Source organism: Phycodurus eques, chromosome 1, assembly GCF_024500275.1.
Source record: "Phycodurus eques isolate BA_2022a chromosome 1, UOR_Pequ_1.1, whole genome shotgun sequence".
NCBI classification, from domain to species: Eukaryota; Metazoa; Chordata; class Actinopteri; order Syngnathiformes; family Syngnathidae; genus Phycodurus; species Phycodurus eques.
Genome location: NC_084525.1, coordinates 32,327,136 through 32,339,484, shown reverse-complemented (window position 1 = coordinate 32,339,484; position 12,349 = coordinate 32,327,136). Strand labels below are relative to the sequence as shown.

The 12,349-nt window shown below is 43.3% G+C and overlaps 1 protein-coding gene across 5 annotated transcripts in view; it reads left to right on the top strand.

Annotated features, from left to right (window-relative positions):
* The first annotated feature begins 2,510 nt into the window (after positions 1–2,510).
* LOC133408972 (membrane-associated guanylate kinase, WW and PDZ domain-containing protein 3-like) overlaps positions 2,511–12,349 on the top strand; it is a 144,475-nt gene continuing 134,636 nt past the window's right edge. For 3 of the 5 annotated variants that reach the window (XM_061688439.1, XM_061688423.1, XM_061688445.1), the window contains exon 1: positions 2,511–3,695. In XM_061688439.1, the coding sequence (XP_061544423.1) occupies positions 3,389–3,695 (307 nt within the window). In that variant the 5' untranslated portion in view covers positions 2,511–3,388. The remainder of the gene's footprint in view (positions 3,696–12,349) is intronic. The other 2 variants (XM_061688414.1, XM_061688432.1) reach the window with 2 other exon arrangements.

Sequence of the window (12,349 nt, the reverse complement as noted above, 5' to 3'; positions counted from 1 at the left end):
CCTGCCTCGCTCAAAATCTGCTGGGATAGGCTGCAGCTCACCCATCACTCTAATGAAGACAAGCAGTATAAAAACAAGATGGATGGATGGTTGGAACAGGGGTTCAAACAACTGGGTGTTGCTTTAAAGCAGGGGTGTCCAAACTTTTTTGTTCGAGGGCCGCAATCAGAAAAATCCAAGGATGTAAGGGCCACTTTGAATTTCTTGACCTTTAATTTATTAAAAAAGGGGGGGAAAAAAATACAACCTCACAACAACCTTATCGTGGTGGAGGGGTTTGTGTGTCCCAATGATCCTAGGAGCTAAGTTGTCTCGGGCTTCACGCCCCACGTTGGGTCACCCATGGCAAACACGTCCTAGGTGAGGGACCAGACAAAGCTGCAAAAACCCCTATGATGAATACAATAAATGAAAATAGGTTTTCCTTGGCCGGACGCGGGTCACCGAGGCCCCCTTCTGTACCCAGGCCTGGAGGTGGGGCTCGAAGGCACCCATGGGGGCCAGCCGGCTCGGACGTGGGAGGAGTTCGGTGAGGCCATGAAGAATGACTTCCGGACGGCTTCGTGGAAATTCTGGTCCGCCATCTGGCGTCTCAGGAGGGGGAAGCAGTGCACCATCAACACTGTGTATAGTGAGGATGGGGAGCTTCTGACTTCAACTCGGGACGTTGTGAGCCGGTGGGGAGAATACTTTGAATACCTCCTCAATTCCACTGACATGCTTTCCCATGAGGATGCAGAGTCTGGCGCGTCCTATATCTGGGGTTGAGGTCACCGAGGTGGTTAAAAAGATCCTCGGTAGCAAGGCCCCGGGGGTGGATGAGATTCACCCAGAGTACCTAAAGGCTCTGGATGTTGTGGGGCTGTCTTGGTTGACACGCCTCTGCAAAATCGCATGGACATCGGGGACAGTGCCTCTGGATTGGCAGACTGGGGTGGTGGTCCCCCTTTTTAAGAAGGGGGACCGGAGGGTGTGTTCCAACTACAGGGGGATCACACTCCTAAGCCTCCCTGGTAAGGTCTATTCCGGGGTGCTGGAGAGGAGGGTCCGTCGGGAAGTCGAATCTCAGATTCAGGAGGAGCAGTGTGGTTTTCGTCCTGGCCGGGGAAAAGTGGACCAGCTCTACACCGTCGGCAGGGTCCTCAAGGGTGCATGGGAGTTCGCCCAACCAGTCTACATGTGTTTAGTTGACTTAGTGGAAGGCGTTTGAACGTGTCTCTCGGGGAGTCCTGTGGGGGGTGCTTCGGGAGAATGGGGTAACAAACCCCCTGATACGGGCTTTTCGGTCCGGTCCGACCGGTGTCAGAGTTTGGTCTGCATTGCTAGCAGTAAGTTGGACTCATTTCCGGGGAGGCTTGGACTCCGCCAAGGCTGCCCTTTGTCACCGATTCTGTTCATAACTTTTATGGACATTTTACCGGTCGATCTACGTTCCCCCCCCTCACTTATTGCAGTGATTCCCAAGCAGTGTGCCGGGGCACATTAGTGTGCTGTGAGCGCTCTTCAGGTGTGCCGTGGGAAATTATAAAATTTTATGTAATTGCTCCAAAAAACCGCGATTGGCTGGCAACCAGTTCAGGGTGTACCCCGCCTCCTGCCCGATGTCAGCTGGGATAGGCTCCAGCACGCCCGCGACCCGAGTGAGGAGAAGCGGCTCAGAAAATGGATGGATGGATGGATGCTCCAAAAAATATTTACAAGAAAATGCCACTGAGGCATAGTGACAGACAGAACAAATAAATGCTATTCTATTTGATGGCAGGAAATACGTCCAGTAATTAATGTATCCACTTTTTGTGACAATTTTGTTGGTGTGCCGTGAGATTTTTTAATTGAAAAATATGTGCCTTGGATGGATAGATGAAAAACAATCAATCACGCAATTATATATTGTTTATGTATTGGAGTTATTTTGAAAAACTGCTATGTCACAGCCTCATGTTAAAGGTGATGAGGTAAATACTGTAGTTTGGGATTTCTCAAGATTTTGCAGTGGCCGGCAGCCCTGTATTACAGTATCTATCTATAACAAAAGTAATATGACAATAAAGCAATTACAAAAAAATAACAATCAACATATCAAATTGAGGTCAAAGCCATAGGAAAAAAAATACTTTTGAATGGATGTGAATCGGCCTCAATCATAACGTATGGACTTGTACTTCGTGAGTTCTCGCCACTGAAGTACTTGAGTTGAAGTTCCACCTTGTAACCACGAGAGAGCAGGCTCGCACAGAAAAATAAATTTTTGCTTCAAGGCCATTCCTAAATCCAGAGTGTTGTAAAATTGCAACAACAAAATGGTCAGTGATCAAATAAAAACTAAGCTGCAAATCTCACAACAATTATGTATGAACCTTATCTGACTGACCATATAAACACAAAAACACGTTTCGTACACACTGGAGTAACAAACCGCTTATACGTCAGCACTAAAGTCCCGCCTTCTGACACTCGCCATTGGTTGAATCAACTCCCTCCCCTGGCTAATGATTGGACTGAAGAGCTTTTAATCAACAAAGCAACACGGAACAAGCTAGGGACAAAAAGTTATGGAGTGAAGTCTAATCGGATCATGGTTCGTGCGTGTCGCCGCTTGTGTTTTGTTTAGTGCAAAATATTCTGTGCGTGTGGCGAAGTCGTGCAATCGCTTAGCGCTCAAAAGAAGAACACAAAAGAGCGCCGTGTGAGAAAACAACGCAATTCCGCGAGGAGGGACAGGAATGTTTTTCCGTTTCCAAGGACTGTCTTGCTGATGTCACCGCGGAGGAGGGCGCCACACAAGGACAGGTGCGCTGCGTAAAGTTGCCCAGCCAGTCTGTTTGGTTCAGGCTCGGAAACAAACAGCTGATCCGGGGATCCGTTTGCCGAAAGTGTTTTGACTGCAATTTAATCAACTTGGCTGCCAATTTCTGGAATATTTCGGGGGGGGGGGGGAAGCATCGCGTTAGGCGCGAGGAAGACTCGGGTGCTTGCCAACTCCCTTCTGTGCTCTTATAGATTGGAGTTTAGCCGCAAAAAAATAAATTAAAAAAAAAAAAAAAAAAGGGGGGGGGGGGGGCGTCGTCGTAAGTCTCGGGAGTGCACGCTGTTGCAAAGAGGGCTGTGGGGTCGAGACGCCACAGCACCGACACCGTCTGTCTCTATGCGACACTGCAGGCGCAGCCGCTTGACTTGGCATCCCAGTGTGCGGAGAGGTGATGCGCGAGTGATCGTCCAGGGCGAAGCGACCACCACTTATCATCGGAGTGGAATATGACACTTGACTTGCACAATCTGCAATGATTCCCCGGTGCGTCACTGCTTCTTAGCACCACCAGCCGCTCTCTCCTTCAAGGACGATCGTGTTCGGACTGCAAAATACTCATAATAAAAACCGCATCCAACAATGTCTAAGACCCTCAAAAAGAAGAAGCACTGGTCCGCTAAAGTCCAGGAGTGCGCCGTGTCCTGGGGGGGATCCGGCGACCTGGTCACGGCGGTGGAGCTGCGAGGCGGCGCCGAGCAGGGGGAGTTCCCCTTCCTCGGGCACATAGTAGCCGAGGCCATGGTCTGTCACGCCGGGAGACTCCCCGGCAGCGGCGACGTGCTGCTGGAGGTCAACGGCACTCCGGTGAGCGGACTCACCCACCGGGACACTCTGGCTGTTCTCCGCCACTTCCGAGAGCCAATCCGCCTGAAGACGGTCAAAGCAGGTGTGTACCCCCCCAAACACATACCTTCTCTCTCAGCACGTACACTTCATACTGCGAGCCTGACTGCTTGTTCTTATGTTTCTGTGTGCGTTTGGAAGCGAAAGGCCACTTCCATGTTCTCAGTTTTTGCTGCAATCCGCTGCCGCCAAGCACACGAGTGCGTGTGAGCGTGCACGTGCGCGAGGCCGCATCTGGATGCGCTGCAAGATCCGCTTGTCTGAACTCATTTGTAATCTTCTTCGCATCAGGCACCGACATTGTTATTGAGAGTATTCAGGGCTAGTCACGCAGCATGGTTTGGACAGTACCTTGACTTATGAGTGTAGCTCTTAACTCAATTTGTTTATATTTTAAATCAATATTCTCCAGTGAAATTAATTTAAATGCCACTGAATCTCCCCAAAATTATGTTTTTAGGGTTATAAGAGAATGTAAAAAAGTTAATAATAATAATAAACTGGCACTTCAAGGCACCGACTGTATGTGTGCCTTTAAGGGGCATGGCCTCGTAGTGAATGTAGTCATGAACATGGTGGCTTAGAAGTCTTTGTGTGAGTGTCTTGATGTAAGTTTTGGCTTACTGCATTCCTTTGCTGTTGTGTTCTCATTTTGTATTTGTGTGTTTGACTGTTTGTACCATTCAATTAATGGCTGAATTTGAATCGGTGACTGCGTCTCTGCTTTTTTCCCTCCCCACTTCGCTCTAACGTCGGTGTATCTTTAGTTCACTTTTAACTCAGATTTTGGCACGCAGCCCAAAGCAAAAAAAATAAAATAAAAATCAACCAGGCAAGTGCTTGTAACTTGAGAAACTAATAAGTTGACTGTATACGACCTTGTAATTATGATTAATAAGTTAAGCATATAGTTGACACTGGCAGTCACCCAGTTACTGACTGACTGATTAACTTTCACATCCCAGTGCTGCTCACGATGCCATTTCTTTGTCAACTTTGCTCCACTGCACCACACAACAGAGAAAAGGCAAGATCTAGCAGGAAGACAACATCAGACAGACACACTGATGAAATGACTCCATGCATTAATTATGAGACTGTTGTATTTATACGGATTGATATGTTGTATCAATAGTGTCTGAAAAAGTAACAAGCTTTTTTCCACCATCTGCTGCCACACTTTCTCCGACTACAAAACGGCCATAGGTGCTGATAGGTGGCTGATTTGTCTGCTCAGTGGTATGCGGCAGAGTAGTAACACCATGAAAAATCTAAATCTAAACCACCCTGTCAAGCCGACATTCCATCATGGCTCAGGGTGCAATTGTGGTCACATGGTTTGGCGTATTTGCATCTGTGTATCCTGTTGATAGTGGTTTGCATAATGCTCATCCAGGAGGATGGCCAGGTTTCATCCCAATGCACTTGTACTGAATGTATGTTTAGTCGGCCACAATACAATTTGTCTCAAGATGATTGAGATTGACATGAGCTATTACTTCTACAAAACCCGTAATATCATAAATGAGACAATTGAGCACATTGTCGGGGATCGTGACCATACTTCAGGCTTTTTGATTGTTGTAAAGTTTGTAAAAAGGTTTTGGAGTGGAATGGCTTCATTTGTGCAAAGCTTTAACTTCAAGCACTGCGTAGTCTTTACGGTGTCAAGCGACTTGAATGCAAAGTCATAGATTGTGAAATATTTATTAAGGGAGAACACAAGTCATTTTGTATTCTTACGATGTGTTCAGAGGGGATGGTTAATCAGCACTATAACTCCACTTTGACATGTTCATATGGGCTTCTCTGTTCCCCTGTGGGGCCCTACCGTGTGTTTAGATCTCTGTCTCCTTTCTCATGATTAATTCAAGCCTCATCTATCATTTATGGCTGCCCAGTGCCAGGATGAGGTGGCTGATGGGAGGATCAAATGATAGCTCCCTGGTGGAGATGGGAAACATGGTCAAGTTGGGAGACAAGATAAATTGCATATTTTCTGCTCATGTATGGGAAAAGTGTATTCTGACCAAAAAAAAAAATTATATTTTTATATATTTTATTTCATGTTTTTTTTTTTTTTTTGGGGGGGGGGTTCTCCTCAGGTTCTGTTCTTTCAAGTCATAGTCTTCATTTTATAGCTAATGGTGGAGTATTTCCCCTTTTCCTCTTAATGTTTTTCAAATTTTCTCCGCTTAACTCTCATTAGTATACACAGTTGAGCATTAGTCTCTAAAGAAAATTAAACCATTACCACTAATCTGTCTTAAATACATGTGGTTTTACATTAAATACAATTAATTTATAGAGAGGGAATTGCTTTATTGTTGCAAGTATGGAAACAATAACTTGTTGCATTTCTACTTTAAAGCGTAACTTAATTATGTATTCTGCTCAAGTTCATATTTGTTGTAGCTGTCGTTTTTAAACTTAAACTTCTAACTGCAGGAGTTTCAAATTCCTTATTCCAGTTAGTTTGTCTGTTTATTTATTTTAATTAAAATTGGAGTTCCCACAATGCTACTAACAAAGCAATGTGTTTCCCATGTATTTTGTGCCAAAATCATGATATTTTTATCAAGACTGATTTAAATGCTTCATATCGTTGTCGCAGTTGAGCAAATGTTGTTTTGGATTGATATTCAACACCAGATAGTTGAGGTAGTGGAAAGACCAAATGAAATTGAGTTGCAATTTGTACTGAAACATTTTCAGTCTTTTAAAGATATTGAGCCAGCCAATCAGAAATGGTTGCGAGGGAATAAAGTAATAAGTGCATAAGCAAGAATATTTTCTCTTTTTTTTCCTAGTCTTGTCAATGAGCTGCAGCTAGGCGACTGTGTGAGAGCTTGCTCTTTTGCGTAACCGATTGGCAGCCTTTGAAGGAGGAAATAAGAGAAGTAACAGAAATGAAGAGCTATTATTCAATACATGGGTGCAGATGTGGATAGGGGCCAGAGGCGAGCAGGTAATCTTGACAACTGATGGAACCGAGTTTCCTCTCGATGTGCAGTCACGGCACGACGACGTGAGCCAATCTGTTGTCTTGGTTTTGGGCCAGGGGTTCTCCAGCAGAGACAATAACTAAAACAGCATTGCTGCTGCACTATGATTCCCTTGTAAGATCCTGTATATTGAGTAAAGTGATGCAGCAAGGCACACAGAGGATTGTAGACTTATGAAAAGCACATACTATATGACACAAAGCATGACTAATCCCAGAACTGCGGGCGATTATGCTGCTATAAATCATTATAATAGAACTGATGCGCTGCTGTGGTTATCTAAAAGGACTGTGCTAACATTTACTGTTACAGCAGTCATCTAATTTCAATGGTCTTTGGAATAATCTTTTGGTCAAAGCTAACAAAAAAAAAAAAAATGAATCGGCAGTGTTTGTTCGTCATTTTAGTTTTAAATGGGACATATGCGAACAAAAAGATTGAATTTTTTTAAATTGTTTTTTTGGTAGTGAGTCCGCTGCATGCGCCAAATGCATTACACAGAACAGCTACACTAATTGGGAAGTATTGTAATTCAGCGGTTGGTAAAGAAGTGCTGCATAGAAATAGTACTCTTCTGTCTTTATGAGGGCTTACCTGTGCTTCTCACTCACTTTTTTAGACCCCCCAAGCTCCACCCCTAGTCATCATGGTTATGGAAGATGTTAGCACACCCAGCAATAGAGTGTGCAGGTTAAGCAGTGGCACATTTGCATATGATGGTGATAGTACCTCAAAGCAGGCTGAATTCAGCGAAGCTCTGAAATGAAGATGACAAATGTGGTAATACAGTACACCCCTTTTATTTGCGGGGGATAGGGGCCCGACCACGAATAGTGAAAATCTGTCAGTAATTGATGCCCATTGTAGTTTTTGAGAAAAACAAAAGAGTTTATTTACAACCCCAATTCCAATGAAGTTGGGACATTGTGTTAAACATAAATAAAAATAGAATACAATGATTTGCAAATCATGTTTGACCTATATTTAATTGAATACACTACAAAGACAAGATATTTAATGTTCAAACTGATAAACTGTGTTGTTTTTAGTAAATAATAATGAACTGAAAATTTTATGGCTGCAACACGTTCCAAAAAGGCTGGGACAGGGTCATGTTTACCAGTGTTACATCACCTTTCCTTTTAGCAACATTCAATAAACGTTTGGGAACTGAGGACACCAATTGTTGAAGCTTTGTAGGTGGAATTCTTTCCCATTCTTGCTTGAGTACAGCTTCAGCTGTTCAACAGTCCGGGGTCTCATTTGTCGTATTTTACGCTTCATAATGCGCCACACATTTCCAATGGGAGACAGGTCTGGACTGCAGGGAGGCCAGTCTAGTACCCGCACTCTTTTACTACGAAGCCACGCTGTTGTAACATGTGCAGAATGTGGTTTGGCATTGTCTTGCTGAAATAAGCAGGGGCGTCCATGAAAAAGACGCTGCTTGGATGGCAGCATGTTTCTCCAAAACCTGCATGTACCTTTCAGCATTAATAGTGCCTTCACAGATGTGTAAGTTACCCATGCCATTGGCACTAACACAGCCCCATACCATCACTGATGATGGTTTTTGAACTTTGCATACATAACAGTCCGAATGGTTCTTTTCATTTTTGGCCCGGAGGACACGACGTCCATAATTTTCAAAAACAATTTGAAATGTGGTCTCGTCAGACCACAGAACACTTTTCCACTTTGCATCAGTCCATCTTAGATGAGCTCGGCCCAGAGAAGCCGGCGGCGTTTCTGGGTGTTGTTGATAAATGCCTTTTGCTTTGCATAGTAAAGATTCAAGTTGCATTTACGGATGTAGCGTCGAACTTGTATTTACTGACATTGGTTTTCTGAAGTGTTCCTGAGCCCATGTGCTGATATCCTTTACACATTGATGTCGGTCACGGGCATTCGATGTTGGTTTTCCGCCTTGCCGCTTACATGCAGTAATTTCTCCAGATTCTCTGAACCTTTTGATGATATTATGGACCGTAGATGATGTAATCCCTAAATTCCTTGCAATTGTAAATTGACTGTTTGAGGTGAACCTCGTGTGAATGGCTGAGCAATTCAGGGAAGCTCCTTTTGTACCCAATCATGGCACCCACCTGTTCCCAATTAGCCTGTTAACCTGTGGGATGTTCCAAACAGGTGTTTGATGAGCATTCCTAAACTTTCTCAGTCTTTTTTGCCACCTGTCCCAGCTTTTTTGGAATGTGTTGCAGCCATAAAATTCTAAGTTAAGGATTATTTGCTAAAAACAAATTTTTTTATCAGTTTGAACATTAAATATCTTTGTTGTGAAAACAATCTCGAATAAGTGGGATACAACGCCAATATGCAAGAAAAATAAGAACAGGGATTGGGTCCCCCCGAAAAATTAGAAAAATGGGTGAGGAAAAAAAAATTGCAAATAGGTGAATCTGCGGGTGCCGAACCACAAGTATGTACTTATACATTGTATTCTTGATCCTTGGGGTATTTTGATAAAAGCATGTCACCGAGCTGTTATTTGGATACCTGGGAGCTGAAGCGTGGGCTCACTTCCCTCTCAGTGACGGGTCTCTCTCTATATGTGCTGTCACTGGCAACCAGTCCAGGGTGTAGTCTGTGTTTCGCATGAAGTTGGTGTCTGCTGCAGCCTAGCGGTCCATGCGAATCTAAACGGGACAAGCTGTTATGTTAAATTTTGATTTAGTACCCATTTGCTGTACATTTACTTTTAAGTGACTGATGTACACACATCAGTCACTTAACAAGTATTTGGGGAAAACAAGTATTTGGACAGCCACAGATTGTGCAAGTTGTCCCAATTAAAAAGATGAGAGAGGTTTGTAATTTTCATCATAAGCACACTTCAACTGTGAGAGACAGAATGGGGGAAACAAATCCAGGAAATCACATTGTATGATTTATTTTTTTATTTATTTTAAATATATATATATTCTTAATCAATTTCTTTGGATATTTGTGAAAAATACATAGTTTGACACCTACGAAGCAGCAGGAATTCTGGCTCTCACAGACCTGTTACTTCATCTTTGAGAAGCTCTTTCCATCCTCCACGTTAGACTCCAACCTCTCCACCATGGCCAGGATCAGATAGCTATCTTACATACATACAATTCTGTCGCCTTTCGGCGAAATTCGCAATTTTGAATTCAAAATAGGCCATTTGTATGAATCGTATAAAGCCGATGTGTTTTTCCTTTTTTTTTTCTTTTGCCTTTTAAAAGATAGAGGAAATACAAGATCTCCCTCGAACTGGGGCTCCACACAAGAGCTCACCTCGTGGGGGTATCAATGATCTTGAGAATAGTGCGGGATCAACCCAAAACTACATGGGGGGAGCTGGTCTAGGACCTGAAGGGAGCTGGGACCACAATCACAAAGGTTACCATGAGTTACTCACTACGTCGCCATGAATTCAATTCCTGCAGCGTCCGAAAGGTTCCCCCCCCCCCCCCCCCCCGCTGAAGCCAGCAGATCCAGGCCCGTCTAAAGTTTGCCAGTGACTGTCTGGACGAACCAGAGGAGGACTGGGAGAATGTCATGTGGTCATATAAGACCAAAACAGAACTTTTTGGTATCAACTCAACTTGCTGTGTTTTGAGGAAGGAGAATGATGTGTTGTGTCCCAAGAATGCCATACCCACTGTGAAGCATGGGGGTGGAAACATCATGCTTTGGGGCTGTGTTTTTGCAAAGGGGACAGGAGAACTGATGCGAATTGAGGAGAGGATGAATGGGGCCATGTATCATGAGATTTTGGGCAAAAACCTCCTTCCCTCCATCAGACCATTGAAGATTGAACAGTGGCTAGGTCTTCCAGCATGACAGTGACCCCAAACACACGGCCCGGGGAATTAGGGGGTGGCCCCGTTAGAAGCATTTCAAGGTCCTGGAGTGGCCTAGCCAGTCTCCAGACCTCAACCCAATAGAAAATCTGTGGATGGAGTTGAAAGTCACTGTTGGCCAGCGACAGTCCCAAAACATGACAGATTGAGAGAAGATCTGTGTAACAAAGTTGGCCAAAATCCATGCTACATCATGTGTAAACCTGGTCAAGAACTACAGGAAGCTATTGACCTCGGGAATTGAAAACAAAAGTTAATTACAAAGTATTGATTAAACGTTATGATTGTCCAATTGTTTTTCCACCAGAATGTACAAATAAGTTGTTTAAAAAAAAAAAAAAAAAAATTGAAGAAATATCTGGTGGGCTCAGAGTCACCTGTGGGAAATTAATATCAATACTATAGTAGTTTATTCCATTATATTGAAGACATTTAGTCAGTGGCTTGCTCATATTAAGTATTGATGTCGCCATGAGACTTCCTACTTGATATAGACGCACGAGAAAAACTTATTTGCCATGGCGTCAAAGGGGAATATAAATAATGAAGTTAATCATAATCTGCTGAGTCATGGAAAGAATGAAAAGATTGCATTGTCTTCAGAAACTGAAAAGCTAAATATTTTTGTGATCACATAGCCAATCCAAGCTACAATTGTACTGTTGGGAGAAGAAGGGCACATCTCTATTATGAATGCAAAATCTTCAAAGGTGAGATGTCATGCTTGCTGGAAATTAGGTTCCCGAGTGAATTCATGAGTGTTTGGCCAATTTGGCTTGTTTTGCTTCTGAGCATTACTAACAGGTTATTGTTCATGTACAGTCTTATCCCTGTCCTCCATAGAGTCCAATGCTATCCACGTGGCCAAGAGCATTTGTGTGTGTGACTTGCACACAGTTTATATGTTGCATTTGTGAAGGGTGACAATGAGCTCACAGGGAACCGCAACTAAATTGTCTTTCAGCTCATGAGAACTTTCTCTCATTTGGTGTTAATCAACCAATTTGAGAAGCTTCCTGCCCTTCATTGGCTCGTGCTGCACTTTTGTGGGGCTTGCGCCATATTTATTTTCGAAGTTGACACACAGTACACACAGTCACATTGTCTCCAGGCTTTGGCACCAGCCAGGCCCTAGATTAAATTGACACACGAGATCACAAGTTTATTCGTCACTGTTTAAAGTAAGCAGAAGGACGTGTCACTCGTACAACCCTGACGTCACAACGATAAGACCAGTGGAAGATCCTTGTACTGGTTATGTTTACATGGTTTAAAACATTCCTTTAGTTGTGTTGCAGGACTTTTACAGACTCAACTGTCACTCTGTGTGTCCTGCGTGGCTGATTGAGCATTCATCTGTGAATGGGAGTCATGTATGGAATGCAGTTATTTTGAATTCATTGAGCACAATGAGACTGGCTGCACAATTCCAGCAGTGTATTGTTACCAACAGGTGCTGCATTTGGCAGCTATTTGTCATTAATTTCCGAGGCAACAATTTCCTCAATGCCTCAGGAGAAATGGTAACTTGAAATGATTCAGCATTTACAAAATACTTGAATTACTTTTAACAAAGCTGTGTTATTTAGTGTAATCAAATCCAAAACTGAATAGACAGGAAACAGACTGTTTTGACACTGTTTCCTTTAGTACAGCTACAGTGGGTATAACGCTTCTATTATCAAAATTGTACAATTTAATTTGAAACAAATACACATTTGAAATTACTCTTTTAGATAATGATTACAGTGTGGGAATATAATTCCAATGTGGTCGCAACAGGAAGCAATTTAAGAGGAATGTGGTTAAACGGGTGGCAAAGAGTATTGTATTTGTAC